Source organism: Poromitra crassiceps (assembly GCF_964638095.1).
Source record: "Poromitra crassiceps genome assembly, chromosome: 5".
Classification (NCBI taxonomy): domain Eukaryota; kingdom Metazoa; phylum Chordata; class Actinopteri; order Beryciformes; family Melamphaidae; genus Poromitra; species Poromitra crassiceps.
In genome coordinates this window covers 61,471,337-61,493,191 of record NC_139642.1, presented here as the reverse complement: position 1 = coordinate 61,493,191, position 21,855 = coordinate 61,471,337, and the positions used below count along the sequence as shown (strand labels likewise).

The following is a 21,855-nucleotide window of genomic DNA, read 5'->3' as shown; positions in this document are numbered from 1 at the left end:
AACAGCACAAGGGGTACAAAAAGGTTGGGAACTACTGATGGCAGATGCTATATCAGAGAGCAATGCAAGTGTTTAAGGATACAGCTCCAGCGACAACGACATCTAGTGGGCAAAACTATTACAAATTGCCCCTTTAAAGGAACCACCTCCTCTAAGAGTGAACCTCATGTGTCATACAAGTAGCTCTCATACCGTGGTGTACATAAGACGAAGTAGGTTGACTTTTTATGCAGGTGATAGGCTACAGTTAGTTTTCTTCAACATGTCTCAGGCTGAGACTGTTGTCTTAGAAGTCTTAGATGAGCCCCAGCCCCAGGTAGAGTCCAAGCAGCCAGACAAACCTGACCCTTTATTCTTCGACGACGACGACAACAGTTGGATCGACTTCGTCCTGGTCTATGAGGTTGTTGCCTTTTTTTATTCCACAGTTTAAACCTGTGTCAATGTCAAAAATCTGTCAATTTGAGAATACAATTACATAACATAAAAAAAAAATATATATTTTATGTATTTAATGTATTGTATTGTATGTATTGTATTGTATGTATGTATGTATTCATCTTATTTTTCTCGGTCCAGCCAAATACGAATGACAATATACACAAATGTATTTGAAATACGTATTTTAAATACATGTATTTAAAATACTGCCCATCTCTGTATATGTATATATATATATATATATATATATATATATATATATATATATATACACTGTGTGTGTATATATATATACACTGTGTGTATATATATCAGGGGCATATTTTCCACTGGGGACTTTTCAAAACCTAGATTCAGAACCTAGATTCTCAAAATTCTAGATTCCCCCCCCACACACACACTTTTTAAACTGGTACCGAACTCAAATGTGTGTTTTTTTTATCAGATATCAGATCAGATGATTGAAGACAAAAAGCAGGTAAGTTGTAAGTGCTGCTGTGCACTGTGGCTCTGGCTTTCACATCAGTATTGTTCTATGCCTTGTTCAGGTCAACTGCTTTCATATCAGAGCTCTGATGAGTTGGAGGAGGTGGTGTCTAAAAGCCATGTATTGAGTGATGTGTGTAGTTCTTCATAGATCTAGCCTCTTAATTTTGCCCTCAGAGTGCACCAAATTGAGGCCTTTTACTTTAAAATGTAAAAAAAAAAAAAAAAAAAAAACCTAAAGGGTCGGTGCTCCACATTCTATTGTGTCCCCCCTACTTGCGAAACCAGGTATTTGCCCTTGATATATATATATATATATATATATATCAATGAGAAAGTTACTCGTGCACATCCAAAGGGAGGTGCAGGTCACAGCAAGATAAATCCAGGATACTATATAAAACACCAACTAGTCAGGAACAATTTTGTAGACCACACACTCCAAAGATGATGACCAAACTTGTCAAAATACTTGATTTCTTTAAGAAAAACACGTTTCACAGACGTGCTTCCTCAGGTTCATTCACAAAGTGCAGATCACAAACACCTTTGTAGCGGGCCGTGTGACAGAACGGCCGCCCCTAAATGTACAGCTCAATCAATCAATTAACATTATAGGCCTATGTAGAAGAAAAGAAAGAAAACACACATTTGTCAGTATATAGGCTATAAATTAAAAACATTTAAGATGTGACAATTTATGTCTACATAAAACATAGCTACATCATATAAACCCACATGTGAGAGGATAAAGATATAGGCTATGATCTGAGACATATACGTCCCCAGTCAGCTGAGTAAATAAGTGACACAGGGCTCAATACATATATTTTTTATTTACATACTGTATATAATGATGAAACAATTCTTATATTTGTATATAATGATGAAAATATTTCTTATATTATTTATTGTAAAGGAATAGTCAGGCAGCAACACCCTACGTTAATATAACCCCAACAACAAATGTCTCAGATAGCGAGAAGATCAAACAATGGTGATAATCAGAGAAAACAGAATGCAGCAGTTTGGGGAGAAAACTGTCCAGGAGATGGCAGTAATCACCATCCCAAAAGGAAGGGGGGGTTCAGAGGGCAATCAAAACATACATGCCTATGTACCCATATAAAAATTAAAATAAAAACAAAGGCGTATTTGGACCAGCATAGAGATATGAAAAAATACAGGAGATACAGCAATACAAAAAATACAAAAAATAGCTGTATAGAATACACCACCCACATTACAAAAATGAATTTAATTCTAGACTCTCATTTAAACCATGGGGTTCCATTGAATTCAATGAGAAGATCCAATAGGGCTGTCTCTGTAGCAGGAGTTTTTTTTATGTCCCCCGCTCCCCTCCCCTAGGTGGGAGCCTGGGAGGGAAACTTTTTCAATTCCCACAAATTTAAGTGTGGGAGTCCGGGAGGAGACACGAGGCCGATGGGTCCCGCCGGCCTACAAAGAGCGCACGGCCGGGGAGTCTACCCGACTGATGAATCAACTGCCTACTGTACATACCTCTATCCAGTGACTCGAGCTACTCCCAGGACGAGCGTTTTTTAGACGCACCACACGACCCTTGGTACCGAGGCAACCCGCGGCAGAGAGGCAGAGGAAAAAGATGAGGAGGGGTAAAGCCAAAAGACACTATCCCTTTCTCAGTTGTCTCATGACGGTGAGTCACTCACCATCATGAGTCACGAATCGCAATGACCCATAAACAGATTTGCAGCTAATCTGTTTATGGGTCATTGGGAATCTCGTTCATTCATGACCAAACTTCCTATCCCCTACTGAAACATGTTTTATTTTGGAAAAGATACATAGATGATATTTGGTTGATTTTTGTGGGTTCAGAGAGTGAACTATTTGAGTTCAGGGATTACATTAATGGTACACATCCCCCCCCTCAGATTTTCTATGGTTTTTGATAAGAAGCAAATAGATTTTTTAGATTTACGTAGGCCTATTTCAGTTGATAACCATGCCTAAAATACTACCATTTACCGTAAACCGACTGACAGGAACAGTGTATTGCATGCACGTAACCACCCTAAATAAAATTGATTGAGAATATCCCATACGGACCATTTTTACGCCTCAAACGTATCTGTAGTGACCCCATTGATTTTGAGTTGAAGGCAGATGAGATGCATGCCCGATTCAAACAGAGAGGCTATAGGGAATCGACCATCTGTACAGCTAGAAATAGAACCAAAAATGTACAAAGGGAGACTCCTTGATTCTGGTAATAAGGAGCCACAAGAGAATAGAGTTACTTTTGTTTCAGAATACAACACCTCTTCTCAAGCCATTAAAAATATTATTTACAAACACTGGAACGTCCTTACATGGTTTCCACCTAGGTTTTGCTTCAAGAGAGGTAGCAATATAAGAGACTCTGTAGTGAAGTCTATGTACACGTCACCGAGACCCACTGACTCCAGTTGGCTAAATACGGGGTTGTGTGGCAATTTTCGTTTTGGCAGATGCACACACTGTTCCAACATCACAAATACCAAGGTTTTCTTTCACCCTCAGACTGGACAGGAGTATAAAATAAAAAGTTTAATTAATTGTAACACCACCCACGTTATTTACTTGTTGAAGTGTCCATGCAGCATGGTCTACGTCGGTCAACCAAGCGCAATCTAAAGTTGCGCATAGCCGAACATAAAGCAGCCAATAGGAATGGTAATATGGATTACGCTATGGCCAGACATTATAATGAACGAGGCCATGGTTCAGCAGCCACACTTAAATTTGGGGGAATTTAAAAAGTATCCCTCCCAGACTCCCACTTAGGGGAGGAGACATCAAAAAACTCCTGCTACAGAGAGAGTCCGCATTTGTTTTTATTTAAATTGTTATAGCCTATGGGTACATACAGGTTTGTATGTTTTGATTGCCCTCTGAACCCCCCCCCCCCCCCTTCCTTTTGGGATGGTGATTACTGCCATCTCCTGGACAGTTTTCTCCCCAAACTGCTGCATTCTGTTTTCTCTGATTATCACCATTGTTTGATCTTCTCGCTATCTGAGACATTTGTTGTTGGGGTTATATTAACGTAGGGTGTTGCTGCCTGACTATTCCTTTACAATAAATAATATAATAAATATTTTCATAATTATATACAAATATAAGAATTTTTTCATCATTATATTGTAGCGTTGCGGGTGGCTAACTAGCAGGAGAAAGGAGGCTGGAGACAGTTCTTCTATTTAGCTCAGCAGAGCCGCAGCTCACAGGCTAACCGAGAGTTGGAGGTGCGCTGGATGCACTATAGCTGGCCGGTAGCTGTCATTAACGTGCAGACCCGCTTATAGAGTGTCACTTCAGTTCAGCAACTAATGTGTCATGTGGCTCTAGCTGTCAGAACCACCCAGGGCCGTAGTATTCTATAGGAAATTGTGGACGATTCCAAGGGCCCTTGACTGACAGGGGCCCTAAAAAATAAATATATATATATATACAGTATATATATATATATATTTTTACGGTGCACCTGAACGCAACATGCAAGAATAAGTGTCCAAATGTTCATGTCATTCTGGCCAATAATCTTTATGACTAAAAGGCTAAAAGTAAGTAAAAAATGTAAATAATTAACTTTTGGGATTTATTTAGCTTCAAGAGTGCATTTTTGTTTGTGTGACCCTCAACACAGGCTTTGAGAATCCCGGGCCACTTACTGATACTTAAATTAACCCACTCATATTCTGCTTTATTTCAAGAAAAACATTTTGGCTAGTGGAAATTCTAATTGGCTGGTAACTTCTAGCAGCCATATTGGCAGGTGGCCATAAAAAGCTAATTTCAAGCCCTGCAGGGAGAGCAAGTGGTGACATAGGAGTGAGTGAGAAAAGGCTCAAATATTGGTGTTTAAGACTGAATAATGACATCACAACTGTTAATTAAAAATGAGTTATTCCTCTAAACCTGACTTCAAATGCCCCAAATTTTTCCACGCCAGCGCCGTTCGCCCCCCAAGCCTCAGCAAAATTTTGCCCTCTGGTGGCGAGGACATTTTTTTGTGGTCCTCTCTATCACCAAAGTTCCTGGGTTACGGCATGACAATATTTGTTCGGCCCCCGGCAACAATCTGCGTTTCTCATGTGGCCCCCCATGAAAAATAATTGCCCACCCCTGATCTAGCCTCTTAAATTGGTTCTCAAAGTGAACCAGAGTCATGCATTTTAGTTTAAAATGTAAAAAAAAATCAAAATTTATTAAAAAATACAGATTTGGCCCCCCAAAAGGGTCCAAGCAAGGTCTACCCACCACCAGTTATTAGTATTTTCTTTGTTCTTAAAAATATACATTGCCTGTTTGTGTTTTGCAATATGGATATTGTTTTATTTATAATTAACACGTTCACTGCCAACGACGTATTACTCCGTCAAAAAAAATCCAACGGTTGACTGCCACTGACGTATTACTCCGTCAAAAAAAAGATTTTTTTTTTTTTGACCGTGGGATGTGCATCTAACCCTTTTACATCTCTTATATAATTATTGGAGCCACCGAACGTTTACAACCCATTCCACCGACCCACTAAGTGGCGACAGTGCTCTCCTGACTATAGAGGAAGGCAAGCAAAAAGCAGCCATTCTCATGAAAATGGATGGGCGAAAACGCTTTCGTTTTCGCGCTGATTGCTGGCGATGCGCGATTGCAAATTTGCATAATAGATTACAGGTGGAACACACTTTGAAACACGCAGCATAAATATGACCAGAATCGCAAAAGCTTCATCAAAGCTCTCAACCAAAACTCCAAGAAGCGAGCGAGTCCATCCAGACTTCCTCAAACAGCGGCCGCGCAGACAGGCAGCAGCAGCAGCAAAGCAGTGAGACTGGTGACAAGCTTGTGACACGGCCGTTGCAGCCAAGAAGAATGCCCACGGAGGGAGGAGTTGGAAGCAGAGGGGGGTTTCCTGCTGTTATGGAGGAAATTACTGTTCAAAACTATTGTTTAGATGTCTGACGTCTTACTGATGCCAAAAATGAATGGTTAAAGTGACTGTTCTATCGAATTTCACAAAAAGCCGTTTATCTCTGAATAATTTTTCTGACGCTGAAACCATGCTGTATTCAACTGCTAATGCTTACATAACTACTAACTCTACAAACTAACTCTTTTAGACAGAGAAAGCACACATTCTATTAGTTCTTTTGAGATATTGTGTGTTCACAAAATCTTAGCAGAAAAGAATCCTCGGGTCTTGAAAGATGAGCCAGAATGCTCAAAAAAACCCTCTGGCAGAACCTACCTACAGTAAAACAAAAACGTCTGGCAGTGAATGTGTTAAATTGAGAATTGGACCTTTATAAGAATGTTTATTTGTATTATTTCAATTGTCACACTCATCGATACATATTTGAGGTTTGGTTATTAATTGGGAAAAGGACCACTGGAACAAATGCCGCGAACATGACCCGGCTACTTTTTCAATCTGTCTGACTACTCAAAGGTTTGGGGAACTCTGATTTAAAATGAGATATTCCTCTAAATTGGGCTTCAAATGGCCAAAATGTTCCACTGGCATCCGTGGGGCCCGATGTGATGTCCTTTCATGGGGCCCGAAATCCCTGGCTACGCCCCTGTAGACATGAATTGTCACATCTTAATGTTTTTAGCCTATATACTGGCAAATGTGTGTTTTCTTTCTTTTCTTCTACATATAACGCTAATTGATTGATTGAGCTGTACATTGAGGGGCAGCCCATTCTGTCACACAGGCCGCTAGAAAGATGTTTGTGATCTCCACTTTGTGAATGAACTGCGTTGTTCTTAAATAAATCAAGTCTCAAGTTTGGTCATCATCTTGGGAGTGTATGGTCTACATTATGGACTTGTTCCTGTTGGTGTTTTGTATAATATATATATATATATGCGCTTTACGCTGAATGGGCGTGGCGCACTCCCTGAATGGGCGAAAATGGGCGTTTCGGCCTTAAATGCCGGCCTAATGATATCTTCCCACCTGGCGTAAATTTAGCGCTTTGCGCTTTTGAAAACCAGGCCTATTCAGTGTGCCAGTTGAGCGGGGCGCTCCTCTGCCTCTCCCCTGTCACCCTTCTCTGTCTCTCTCTGAAACCAGGCCTATTCAGTGCGCCAGTTGCGAGGAGCGCTCCTCTGCCTCTTCTCTGTCACCCTTCTCTGTCTCTCTCTGACTCCCTCGCTCAGACAGACACAACACACGTCCCATAGGGAAAAATAAGTTGTAAGTTCACTGCCTGTGAAATGTTCCAGCATGCATTGTGCTACTCCATTTAGCTACTTAACACGTTCACTGCCGTTGACGAGATATCTCGTCTTAAAAAATCCAACGGTTGACTGCCGTTGACGAGATATCTCGTCTTAAAAAAATAAATAAAAATTTTGACGGTGGGACGTGGATCTAACCCTTTTACATCTCCTATATAAATATTGGAGCCACCGAACGTGTACAACCCATTCCACCGACCCACTAAGTGGCGACAGTGCTCTCCAGACTATTGAAATCTGAGCCAAAACTGCAGGGAAAAGCTTGAGGAAGCCATTCTCATACTGTAGGCGAAAACGCTTTCGCGCTGGAGCACAACTGGTGGCGCACAACGGTGGGGGGTTCCAAAAATAGACTGGGTGGAACACACTTTGAAACACGCAGCATAAGCCCAGAATCGCAAAAGATTCATCAAAGCTCTCAACCGAAACCCCAAGAAACGAGCGAGCCCCATCCAGACTCGCCCAGCGGCCGCCAGCAGACAGGAGGAGCAGCGGCAGCAGCAGAAACGAGCTTGTGACACGCCCGCTGCAGCCAAGAAGAACACACACGGAGGGAGGAGTTTGAAGGAGAGGGGGGTTTCCTGCTGTTATGGAGGAAATTACTGTTCAAAACTATTGTTTAGATGTCTGACGGCTTACTGATGCCAAAAATGAATGGTTAAAGTGACTGTTCTATCGAATTTCACAAAAAGCCGTTTATCTCAGCGTAAATTTTCAGACGCTGAAACCATGCTGTATTCAACTGCTAATGCTTACATAACTACTAACTCTACAAACTAACTATTTTAGACAGAGAAAGCACACATTCTATTAGTTCTTTTGAGATATTTTGTGTTCACAAAATCCTAACAGAAAAGAATCCTCGGCTCTTGAAAGATGAGCCAGAATCCTCAAAAAAAAACCTTGGCAGAAGCTAAAAAAACGGCTGGCAGTTAATGTGTTAATAGCAATCAAATGAGCCGAAATAGATATAAAGGTAGATCTAAATAATGTGTAATGGTAACACAACCTGCAATTGTAGAACATTTCAATATTGGACCAAATAAAACATCGAAATGAAAACACCACCCTATGTGAAACATATATGTCATCCTGGGCCTATATATATCCATATATAGATAAGTGACAGCGTAACACGCTTCTACTGTCATGTCCTACTGTGATGTCCGCTCCAATAAATTGGCTCTACTTCACATTTTAGTTTTACAATAAAAACACATTTATGCAATGACTTTACATAATGTAGGCTATATTTATGTGCATCATCCTACCTGCAGCAGGGGAGAGAAAACAATATCTTTCTGGACAAACTTTCACCAATCTAATTAATCTCATCATATAGGGATAGGCTATATTTTTCTAGCTGATGCTTTAAGAACATTCTTTTCACTTTGATCTTGCTATAGTGTAGCGTATTTACATGCTTGCAGTATTTAAACTGCAGTTTATTGGTTTGAGAAGCATAATAATATGGAATAATAGCCTATATATGGAGACAGATAGATGGGGATGAAAGGGAGGGGGGGAGGAGAGCGCTTGGCTTTTCTGGTTTTACTGGACTGATCCGTGGAATTGGAGCTTAACACATTCACTGCCAACACTTTTTTCCAATCAGTAGGTAGCTTCTGCCAAGGGTTTTTTTGAGGATTCTGGCTCATCTTTCAAGAGCCGAGGATTATTTTCTGCTAGGAATTTGTGAACACAAAATATCTCAAAAGAACTAATAGAATGTGTGCTTTCTCTGTCTAAAAGAGTTAGTTTGTAGAGTTAGTAGTTATGTAGGCATTAGCAGTTGAATACAGCATGGTTTCAGAGATTTTCAGAGAGTTTTGAGATAAATGGATTTTTAGAACCACCTCACGTGCCTGTGATTATGGGTGCCCTTGGGCAAGTGTGTATAGTGTATTGTGTTTGTGTGTGTGTGTGTGTGTGTGTGTGTGTGTGTGTGTGTGTGTGTGTGTGTGTGTGTGTGCGTGCGTGCGTGATTCGATAGAACAGGCAGAACAGTCACTTTAACCATTTATTTTTGGCATCAGTGAGACATCAGACATCTAAACAATATAGTTCTGAACATATAGTTCCTCCATAACAACAGCACCCCCACCCCCCTGTGTCTCTGGTGGCTTTGCAGTGTTTGTCACAGGCGAGTTTTTGCTGCCTGTCTGTCTGTGCTGCCTGGCTGCTGGCGGCCGCTCGTCGGGCGAGTCTGGATTAGACTGTAAAATCGGGCTCGTTCGTTTCTGGGTTTTCGGTTGTGAGCTTTGATGAAGCTGCGTGCGATTCTGGGCTTTCTGCTGGTGTTTCAAAGTGTGTTGCACCCAGAATCTATTTTTGGAATTTTTTTTTTTTGACGAGATAACTCGTCCACGGCAGTCAACCGTTGGATTTTTTTTGACGAGATAACTCGTCGACGGCAGTGAACGTGTTAAAGGAGAATTTCGGTTTTTTACACCGCGGTCCTCATTTCCAGCTTAAAATATGATGTTTTCTACCCCAAAATACTTTTGGGTTCATTCGGATCCCCACAGAAGATTTGTTGCACCGAGTACACTCCTCAAACACTCAAACAGGCTAGAACGGGAGCCTGCGGGGCATGCTGCACGCGCTCTGTAAATGACACTTTTTCGGTCACATCGCGGTTCATTCTGGTTGTAAATATAATTATTTAGCTAATAGCTAGAAGCTAAGCTAACAACAACGAAAGAGTCGGCTCTGATCTGCCCCGGATGGGGTTACAGTGCTCATCTTCTTTTTCTGTGGTTTCTCTGAAGAAGTGTGGTAAGAAGAGAAACCACAGAAGAAGATGAGCACTGTAACCCCATCCGGGGCAGATCAACGTTGACTGTTGTGTTGGTGTTAGCTTAGCTTCTAGCTATTAGCTAAATAATTATATTTACAACCAGAATGAACCGCGATGTGACCGAAAAAGTGTCATTTACAGAGCGCGTGCAGCATGCCCCGCAGGCTCCCGTTCTAGCCGGTTTGAGGATATACTCGGTGCGACAAATCTTCTGTGGGGATCCGAATGAACCCAAAAGTATTTTGGGGTAGAAAACATCATATTTTAAGCTGGAAATGAGGACCGTGGTGTAAAAAAACAAAATTCTCCTTTAAAAGGCAAGCGTGTGATTCGTTTATTGCACTTCTCCAATGATCAGAGGGTGCATAATTTTACGCTTAAAAGGCGTGGTTATAATGCTTGAGGCTGCGTGTAGCGCTGACACCAAGATATCGAGTGCGCTGGTCAGGGGCGTATCTACGGGTGGGCCTGGGTAGGCACACTGGCCCACCCAAAAAAAAAAAAAAAAAAATTTTTTTTTTTTTTTTTTAATTGGTTGTTTTCTAGAGGCAAACTTGCTGCTGCATTGCTAGCCAATGGTTTTGTTACTTTTGTAAAAACGCAGGGCACATCATCTCCAGAGTCTAATGCATGACAACTTCATGACATCTAGGAATTTTGTTCTCTCTGTGGATAAATAAACCAGAGGGCGTCTTGTTCAAACTTGAAGCAGCCTCAGTGTTGTTATTTTTTAAACTCACAGCAGTATATGGATCAGTGGTTCTAATTTCTGTATAAAGTAACAGTATACACACAAGTATAAGCATTCATGTATGCAACATTTGGCACCTATATGTAACCTTTTAAGGTTGAGATAATTGTATTATCATTATATGGTCCAAATATTTCAGTAAAGCACTTGAAACACTTGAAATATTCTTGCTTGGGTGGTATCATTCTACTTGAAATGATGGTCAAATGCATTATTTTTAGTAAAATAACACGTCAAATTTTTCGGGCGGCCGGCCTTTGGCCGGCCACCCGAGTGGGCCCGGCCTTTGGCCGGGCATCTGCACCCCTTCCTATGCAGGCCCACCCAATTTGATCCAGGCCCACCTATAATTCAATTTCTGCATACGCCCCTGGCGCTGGTCCACACCCACTAATCTGGGCTCCGCCAGGCCTTAAACGCAGTTTCTACGCCGATTGCAACGATAGGGCCCATCAAGTGGCGGCTCCTAAGCTTGAAAGCAAGGGAGGATACTACAATTTGGTAATTTTTTTCTTTTCTTTTGCAGTTTGAAGACAGATTTAGAGGAATATCTAATTTTAATTTAGCATTAGGATTAGACTGTTGTGATGTCATTATTCAGTTTTAACCATCAATAATGGTGCCTTTTCTCATTATTTAATTTCTCAGAGTAAATAGCCTACTGCATATTTATTTAGAGATTTTTGTCAATTATTTGTGCTGTTATGGTTATTATTAGCTTAGTTACTCACTTCTACACTAGCTTAGATTGTGTTACTTATGGCTACAACTGTTGTGAGAAGCTGGTTTTTGCACATTGTCAATGAAGGTTGATTAAACAATCTGCATTATTTAAATAAACAAATAAGATGGATTAAACCGCTGCCATCTGGTGCATTTTAGGCCCACTAAAATGTGGCCCGCCACTGACTATATACAGTATATATATATATATATATACTAGCAATCTGGCTCGCTCACCCCCTGCGCATCGCATACGCACACACATTCACACCCAGGTGTAAATAACCCTTGTGGCTATTTGTACATGAGTGTACACCCCAATTCACAAAATGATTACAATGTATTTAGGGGTTCAAGCCCTGAAGGGCTGAAGCCCTATTGTTTTTGTGCCAGTTTATTATTCTCGTTCTTGTTCATCTGCCTCTACGCAAATTCCCGTGAGTTGGTAAATCGCAGAGACCTTTTTGGGTGTGCTCCACTCTACTATATTTTAAATCGCAGAGACCTGGAATTTGGCACAGTGACAGTATTAGTGCAAATCGACCAAAAGGGGGCGCCATAAACGCCACAAATGGGCGTGACCTAACAAAAAAAAGCCGTAACTCTGCACCTGTTTGTCCAATGATCACGAAACTTGGCAGATATATCAAGGAGGATGTACTAGTGAAAATCAGAAGTTTTGTCATCATTGGTGAAAGTGGGCGGGGTCTATGGTGTAAGCATGTAATAGCAGTAAATCAAGTCCATTCGCATAATCAGTCCCAAACTGCTCAGCCTCATCTGAATGGCATTTCGGACATGCTATTGCAGGTAGGGATGCACGATAATTATCGGACCGATAAATTATCGGCCGAGATGGCCATTTTGCGTTATTATTGATTATTCCGATAATGGCCTTTTTCCGATAAATTATCCGATGATAATCCTGTTTATTTTTGCCTTGGAAGCGGAGCTTTTTGTTGTCGCACAATCGTGACATCACAGCTGCGACGCAAACATGGCTGCTGCCAGTGTGTAGTGTGTTGCTGTTTTTCAGTTTCACAATGATCAGAAAGCTACTGTAATTTGCAATCCATGTCCCACACAGGTTCCGAGAGGAGGGGAAACCTCTAAGCTGGCATTACGTTAAACCAAAGCTGGCGATGATGCAGCGGATATGTTTGTTGTTTGTGTTAGAGGGTTTTGTTAGCATTAGCTCAGTCGTAGCGGGCCTACCCTGCAGGCTCGTCCGCTTGGCAAACTGTGACATTTACAGTCTGTGGCTTGTGATCAAACAGCCCCACAAAAGCACTTAATACACAGAGCTGGCGTAAACTTATAGAAACTAATGGAAACCCCTTTACCCGAAATGAAACATCCAGGGATTGTGTATTTAACTCCAAAAAACCACTCGCTAACGTTAAGCTAACCGCGCTAGTTAGCGTTAGCTGCGGGACAAAGCCAATAATGAAAACAAAGGAGCAGTCGCGCACATTAGGCTACATAAAAAGCATCAGTCAGTCAACATTACATAGTGCCTTTTATTTAATCTGGTGGCAGCATTTTTCAGTAAAAAGTGAAATGACACAGATGGTTTATAGTGCCTGCCCATGGACTGTATATATGCCTGCCCCATTCATTGGGCCCAGGCTACAATTCACTGAGAATTGGAACCAATGCAAAATTTGAACAGATCAGTATGACAATAAGAGTCTAAATTACTATGCCTTTTGTCATTGTGTTTTATCTGCAGACTAAGCAGCTTGGCTTTCCGTTCTATAAAAGCCTTTATTTTTGTATTGACTATAATTGAGTGATACACTTTATTAAAACAATCATATTATATCAGAAGTTTTCTTTGTTTTGCGTTCACAGTGATGTTAGTTAGATTTGGTTAGGTCAGAGCTATGCTCACTACATCCATACATCTACCCTAACCCTTTTTTAACCCCAGGTGTGCATAAAATACAGGTTCAAAACAAAACAAAAAAATTACATCTATTTTTATTATAATAATTATCGGTTATATCGTATCGGTTATCGGCCAAGAAGAATATATTTATCGGTTATCGTATCGGGTCTAAAAATCCATATCGTGCATCCCTAATTGCAGGGATACTCAACTTGCTTTGCCCGGGGGCCACTTTTGTAAAATGATAGGAGGCTAGGGGCCAGGTAATAAACAAACATTAATATACATTTTTCTGTAGCGGATTGTATGTTTTTGGGGTGTCAGCCAGAGTTTAGTCTGACAATTTTGTGCACACTTATGTTAAGCAAGTTAGTTAAGTACATACTGTAGAAGTGCCTGGGTGGCGAGCAGACAGCGGTATTTGACAATTTAGCTGGAGCTCAGTCAAACTTTATTTCACGTTAGTTTTCATTGAGAATTAGAAAATGGTCGGGGGGCCACCCTGCACCCTATCGCGGGCTGCATCGGGCCCCCGGGCCGCAAGTTGAGTATCACTGTGCTATTGTGTGATTTGAGCAAAGGCGGGCGCCCAGGGGGCGCCGCAGATGCCAGGAGTGGGCGTGGCCTAACACATCAGCTGTAACTCCACACCCGTTGGCACAAGAATTGACTGACATCTCGGGGCTATAACGTTACGCAATGTCATGATGTTTGTCCACTATGAGCCACCGTCATTGTTTACAAGCTAAGCCTATCAGCGTGCTCCTAACGTGAGCTCTATACCGGTAGTACAGACTTCACTTCATGTCAGCTGTCAGCCTGTCAATCAGCTGTCAATGTGGTTTGTTGCCACACAATAAACCAGCGGTTTGTTCCAAGCCAGTGTGATCCTTGACTCGCTCTCACACAGCAGCCAATCAGCGTTGAACAGTGAGCGACTAATGCCAGCGTAATTTCGCTCAAGTTGGGATATTTCATCTCGGGCGACGAGCGAATTTTCGCCCCATCGCTCTGTCTCTGTCGCTCGGACGCCCAGCGATTTTTCTCCCGGGCGAATATACGCTCAATCGCTCGTTTGCATTGACTTTGTATGTAAACTCGATGCCAGCGAGAAACTTTAATAGGTCGGTGTGAATGCACCTTAAGACAGGGAACATTGTACCCAGTATAATTGTATCTTTTGGAAATGTTTTGTTGAAATGCCTTTTCTTTTCTTGATTCTGTACAAATGTATATTATGATTTGTCGTGTGGCCATCTTGGCTATTGTAAATATTATATAGCGTCTTGTAAGCCCATATGCGGGCTGGGCACCTTAAGGTGCATGGCACTCAAATAAAAATAACAATCAATCAATCAATCACTACATTCTCCTTGATATATCTGCCAAGTTTCACGATCATTGGACAAACAGATGCAGAGTTACGGCCTTTTTTGTGTTAGGCCACGCTCATTTCTGGCATTTATGGCACCCCCTTTTGGACGAATTGCACAACATCCGACACACATGGTCTGTGATAATCTCCGAACATCTCCACCAAGTTTCGTGATGATTTGTTAATCGGTCATGAAGTTATGACAATTTAGCTAAGAGGCCACCCCCTCTCACAACTTTAAGGGTTAATGGGCTCTATCGTTGCATCAGCCTATAAACTGTGCTTAGTGCCAGGCGCAGCCCAGATTAGTGGGTGTGGACCAGCGCACTCGATATCTTGGTGTCGGCGCTACACGCGGCCTTAAGCATTATAACCATGCCTTTTAAGCGTACAATTATGCACTATCTGCTCATTGGGGAAGTGCACTAAAATAATCACATGCTTCACTTTTCAGCTCCAATTCCACGGAGCGATCCAGTCCGGCTTCAGAAAAGCAGAGGGCTCTGATCTCCCCCCCTCCCTTTTATCCCCTCTGTCTGTCTCCATATATAGGCTATTATTCCATATTATTCTCAAACCAATCTAACTGCAGTTTAAATACTGCAAGCATGTAAATACACTACACTATAGCAAGATCAAAGTGAAAAGAATGTTCTAAACGCATCAGCTAGAAAAATATAGCCTATCCCTATGATGAGATTATATTGGTTAAAGTTTGTCCAGAATGATATCGTTTTGCTACCTTTTCTTCTCCCCTGCTGCACAGGTAGGATGATGCACATAAATATAGCCTACATTATGTAAAGTCATTGCATAAATGTGTTTTTATTGTTTCAATCATGAGAGACCAGAGGGTAAGGTTAATCAGCAAGCTTTATTAAAGTATGGCATGACGATAGGATTCATGGCCTGAAGCGGTATGGCATTAATTCTGATGGCGTGGCAGCATGGCAACTGATTCTTTGGCGTAGTGACTCCGTGGCAAGATGCCTCTCTTCTTGAGGCGGGAGGGCATCTGCTCGGAGAACCCCCCCCCCCCCCGTAGGGGATTCTTCGGGAGTCAATACATTGGTGGTGGACTGGGGAGGTGGGTGGGGTGAAACGCGGCTTCCAGAGAAGGGCTTGGATCAGCTTAGGGCAGCGGCTAGAGGGCAGGGAACAAGGACTGTGGTGCGCTCGGCGTGGCTATAAATACTGCCACGTCATAGCCTCGGCGCTGACGACATTAACGCCGTCACCTAGGCAAGTGCGTCACTACTGCCTGACGACATTAACGGCGTCACTCTGGGATTACTGCACTTGTTGTCGCGCTAGGATTACATGTGATGCTGCGGTCGCTATGTTTCTAGTGTGGCGTGATTGATTAAGCGTTCCAGGTGTCGAGCAGCCTGCAAGTGCTCGGCGTTGAACAGCCCGCAACAAATCACTAATTCCGACCACGGTAGACTACTCGAAGTGTTCTAGGTGCCGAGCAGCCTGCAAGTGTTCTAGGTGCCGAGCAGCCTGTAGTCACACCACTAATGGTCTAGGTCGAGACCATCATTTCAATCATGAGAGACCAGAGGGTAAGGTTAATCAGCAAGCTTTATTAAAGTATGGCATGACGATAGGATTCATGGCCTGAAGCGGTATGGCATTAATTCTGATGGCGTGGCAGCATGGCAACTGATTCTTTGGCGTAGTGACTCCGTGGCAAGATGCCTCTCTTCTTGAGGCGGGAGGGCATCTGCTCGGAGAACCCCCCAAAAGAGAGAAACCTGAAAGGCCAACCGGTCTGCTCGCCTCGCGATGCAGCGGGCGCTGGGCGGAAGGCGATGCTTGTCGCCGGCCGGTTGGCTCGGCAGCACGGCGACTTACGGCATAATTCGGGGTTGGCATAGTTCGGCGTTGAACCCCCCCCCAAACTGACTGACTACAGGCTGCTCGGCACCTAGAACACTTGCGGGCTGCTCGGCACCCAGAACACTTCGAGTCGTCTGCTGAGGTCTTGCTGGATTGGTTATGTGACTACAGGCTGCTCGGCACCTGGAACACTTGCAGGCTGCTCGGCACCTAGAACACTTCGAGTCGTCTATTGAGGTCTGAATTAGTGAAGCTGCCTCAGTGTTGAGATTTGGGTGGAGCCCCCTCGGTTTTGAGATTTGGATTGAGCCCCCGCCCCTGACTACAGGCTGCTCGGCACCTGGAACACTTGCAGGCTGCTCGGCACCTAGAACACTTTGAGTAGTCCAGGGGTCTGGATTAGTGGGGAGACTACGGGCTGCTCGGCACCCGGAACACTTGCAGGCTGCTCGGCACCTAGAACACTTTGAGTAGTCTGCTGGGGTCTGAATTAGTGGTGTGACTACAGGCTGCTCGGCACCTAGAACACTTGCAGGCTGCTCGGCACCTAGAACACTTCGAGTAGTCTACCGTGGTCGGAATTAGTGATTTGTTGCGGGCTGTTCAACGCCGAGCACTTGCAGGCTGCTCGACACCTGGAACGCTTAATCAATTAGATCGACGAATTAGTGACGCTGCCTCGGTGTTGAGATTTGGATTGAGCCCCCTCGGTTTTGAGATTTGGATTGAGCCCCCCCCCTGACTACAGGCTGCTCGGCACCTGGAACACTTGCAGGCTGCTCAGCACCTAGAACACTTCGAGTAGTCCACTGGGGTCTGAATTAGTGGGGAGACTACGGGCTGCTCGACACCCGGAACACTTGCGGGCTGCTCGGCACCCAGAACGCTTAATCAATTCGATCGACACCGATTCGGGGAGTCCACCACCAATGAAATGCGAAGTAACGGCTATTGCGAGGAATGCAGGAATGGATGCCATGTGCTTACCATGTGACGCCTGGGGGAGGAGAGATCTTTGGGCAGACAATATGGCGGCCTGCTCTGGTCGGGCGTAGGCCGCGTGGGCTGACGAGGACCAGCGGCGCCGCCGCGGCAGCTTACGACGCCCCCCGGGCGTGGCCGCAGCGCTACAGCAGGCGCTGGGTGATCGACCAATCCGGCGCGCTTCGGCGCGGTGACTTAGCAAAACCCCCCGAGATGGACAGGTGCTAGCCATGTGTTTGTGAGCGGTAATGTGCTCGCTTTCCGTGCTGTTCTGGGACGGTTTGTTTACAGTTTTATGCGTCGACTAGCCAGTCGGAGAATGGAGTTATTATGGCACTAGCGGGTGCCTGCACGAAGTGAGCAAAATTTATGATGCACTTCTGGAAGCACTGCAATAGCTGCTTGTATGTGTTTTGAATCTATTTGTTGTGTGGTTTTATTTTATTTTAATTCTTTCTTATTGTGCTGTCTGTGTTTGTGTACGTATTTTATATGGACCCGATTCTGGAATAAAGTTTATGTATATGACTTTAGCGCCCCCCTTGCGCTATAACTTCGGGGAGGCGCCGAAAGGGAACACTTGTTCCGCGCTCCGCCGACTTACTCCGGGGCATTGCTACTGCTTGAACTCTGGAAATCTTGGCCAGCAGGATAGCACGTTCAAATATTAGCAATTATAGGCATGCATGAACTAACGCCCCAACGCCCCTTCCGGCATACGGCATTATGGACGCTAGAAGCTCGATTCGCTAAATGGATGGGATTAATGCCGGAATGCGATTGATGACTTTTCCGAGGCAACCCGGTGCTGAAGCTATGGCATTGACATGTGATTGATACGGAGATAGAGGGACGCAGGAGGTCTCTCAGCCTGATTGATGTGACTGACAATCCGCAAGCGGCATGATACCAGGAAGCATTATTATTATGAGTGATGCAAGGATGAGGTGACGCACGGTGATGACGGCCCGGCGATGCCTGGAGAAGCCTGGACACCAATAGTCGCTGAATGGATATTTTTAACTTGCAGCATTGTTACCGTGGAATGAGAGTAGGCCTATATGTGGAGCCGTATACCGATGATGGGCATCGCCCGCCGCACGGTTAAATGTCCGAATCATATATATATGTATGTTATATGTATATATACTGTATGTATATTCAGTGAGCAGCACGGCTTCTGTTAATTTGACTGGGTGGCTGGAGCATCGACTCGGAGAAAGGGAAACGTTTTTTTTTTTTTTTTTGGTTAAAACGGAATCTGGCTGTCATTAGACATTGATTAACTGAACGCTATTGCTAACTGATGCTTTGAACGTCCGTTTGCAATGATTCTGGCTGGCTGTTAACTATTGTAAATTGTGCAATAAATGCAATGAATGCAATTTGAGCACGATGTGTGAATACATTTGATGTTAATTGTTTAGGCCTAATTATTTAACACGTTAGAGATGTGTGTAGTTCTCCATAGATTTAGCCTCTTCATTTTGCTCTCGAATGCACCAGGTTATTTAATTTCACGTTATTGGATGAAGAGACGTTTAGTGTAGCTCCGCCGTCTTTCTTTAGCTGTAGGCGAGGATATAACGACGAGTTCACGGAGATTGTCAAGAGATCGTTCATTCACTATGATAAATGCATTGCTACTTGTGCCCAGCTTGTTTCCTTCGCGCCCGACGTGCGGACCGCAGGGAATGGTTAGATGATTGTTTTGAAGCACGCCGAAGTGATTTGAAATTAAGATTTGGTTGCTAAAATTATATGGCACTGTTATGTATTGTAGCGTTCCTGATATTTCATGAGGCAGAGGCTTCTTGCTGCTACAGGTTCTTTATTCACAGTTATTCATATTCACAACTCTCCGCTGTTGTCATGCTCATAGATAGCAGCTTCCCCCTAGGCAGTGCGCGGAGACTGACTGCACATGCTCAGTCTCCGTCCGGAAGTGGTCCCACAGCATAGTGCTCCCCAACATAACACTCCCCCACACAGTTCCTATCTGTAGTGGAGACACTACCATTGCTCACCACTATGTGTGTACTGCTGATTCGCTACATACTCCCCGCCCAACAATAAGGTCAACGCCCACGTTGACACCACATCACACCTCCCCTGTACCAACACATCCAGCATCTTTTTTTCTTTTTAACAGTTCTTTGTTTTTTAACCACATCTTATATTTCCATCTCAGGCTTTTCCCACATCTCCTCCCCACAATATCTCATGCCATACACATCATCCACTTTTCATTATAACACTTCCAACCACCATCTCCTCCTTATTTTTTTTTTTTTATTATTTTTTTTAGTACAACTCGAAGTTGCTCAAATGTCCCGGAGCCCTTGGCTCTCTCCGTGGCCGTGTTAGTCTCTGTGAACCTGCCGGTGGGCCTGACCCCACCTGCAGTGTCTCTGGTGCTTCAAGTCTCTGAGTGGGGCCCGCCCGGTCATGGCCGGACGCCCCTCTCTGTGGAAACCGATTCCTTCTTTCACTCTGTCTAAGTGAAACCGCTGGGCGGCCGAGCTCTGGGGGAAGGGTGCACCCCCCCCGGTATGGGGCCAACCTGTCCCTGTGGAGTACCTTCTTGCCACCAAGTGGCATCTGCACCCGGTACACCACCTCCCCCATTCTCTCCATCACCCTGCATGGGCCTGTCCAGTGACAGTCCAGTTTAGGGCTACGCCCTTTTTTTCTCCGGGGTGTGTACACCCATACCAACTCCCCCCCCTGGAAATGGTTTCCCTTTGCCCTCACATCATAGTTCCTTTTTTGTCTCATGCCCGCTTTCTCTAGCTGGGTCCGAGCGAAGTTGTGAGCGGACTCTAATCGATCTTGTAGCCTCCTGGCATACTCTCTCCCCGGGGGAGCGTCCGGTGCATCCGGTGGCTTGCCGAACGCCATTTCTGCTGGTGTCCGCAGTTCTCGACCTAACATGAGCAGGGCGGGTGTGCAGGAGGTGGACTCGTGTGTTGCGGATCTGTAGGCCATGAGGATGAGAGGCAGGTGCGTGTCCCAGTCCCTCTGGTGCTCCTCCGTGAGGATGGCCAACTGCTTTTTCAGTGTCCTATTGAATCTTTCTACTAGGCCATCGCTCTGGGGGTGCAATGCTGTGGTCCGTGTCTTTCTAATGTTCAGTTTCTCGCACATGGTGGCGAACACTCGTGACTCGAAGTTTCTTCCTTGGTCACTGTGTAGGGTCTCTGGTGCTCCGAACCTACTGAACATGCCTGTGACTAGTGCGTCGACCACCGTCCCCGCCTCCTGGTCGGGCAGCGCGTATGCCTCTGGCCATTTTGTAAAGTAGTCCATAGCTACTAGGACGTATCGATTTCCACTCTCTGAGCGTGGAAACGGCCCCATCACGTCTACCCCTACCCTCTCCATGGGGGCTCCTGCTGCTAGCTGTTGGAGCGGGGCGCGAGACTGGTCTAATGGCCCTTTGTACGCCGCGCAGAGGTCGCAGCGCCGACAGAAGTCCTGTACGTCTCTCCTCATCCTCCCCCAATAAAAGCCTTGTCTGATGCGACGGAGGGTTTTGCTCACCCCAAAGTGGCCCGCCCCTACTGTCCCATGGCAACTCCTGCACACCTCATCTCTCAGTGTCGTTGGCACTACTTTTCGCCACTTGTTTTCTCCCGTTGCTGGCTCTTTCCAGCACTTCATCAGCACTCCACTGTTCAATCTCAGGGTGTCAAACCCTGCCCACAGCCCTTTGGTTGTGTCGGTGGCCCCCGCCACCTCCTCCCATTGCGGCTTCTGGCCCGCTTCTACCCACTGCAGCACTGGTGACAGCTCCCTGTCGTTTTCCTGGTGGCCCTTCCAATCTGCTGCTTCTGCCATCCGCAGTGTCTTGCACACTGGCCCATCTCCCGTGTGGTTAGGGCAGATTCTAGCGTCTTCTTGGAGCTCCCTCTCTCTCCCCTCTCTCTTCTCACAGTACACACACCCCCTTTCCGCGCAGGGTCGTCGTGACAGGGCATCCGCATTTACGTGGTGTCTCCCTGCTCTGTGCTCTATGGTGAAGTTATAGTCCGCCATTCTCTCTAACCAGCGGCACACCTGTCCCTCCGGCTCCCGGAAGGACCACAACCACTGCAGCGCTGAGTGGTCGGTCCGTATGGTGAACTGAGGCTGTCCCAGGAGGTAGTATCTAAAGTGTCTCAGTGCTTCTACGACTGCTAGGAGCTCCCGGCGTGTGACGCAGTAGTTTCTTTCTGTCTTATCAAACGTCTTACTGAAATACCCCACCACCTGCTCCCCCTCCGGCCCTGCCTGGGACAGCACGG

General features: G+C 44.7%; 1 protein-coding gene across 1 annotated transcript in view; it reads left to right on the top strand.

Annotated features, from left to right (window-relative positions):
* Nucleotides 1-252: 252 nt before the first annotated feature.
* LOC310776668 (anoctamin-6-like) overlaps nt 253-21,855 on the top strand; it is an 88,996-nt gene continuing 67,393 nt past the window's right edge. The window contains exons 1-2 of the mRNA XM_083636831.1: nt 253-403; nt 887-919. Of these exons, the coding sequence (XP_083492957.1) occupies nt 263-403; nt 887-919 (174 nt within the window). The 5' untranslated portion in view covers nt 253-262. The remainder of the gene's footprint in view (nt 404-886; nt 920-21,855) is intronic.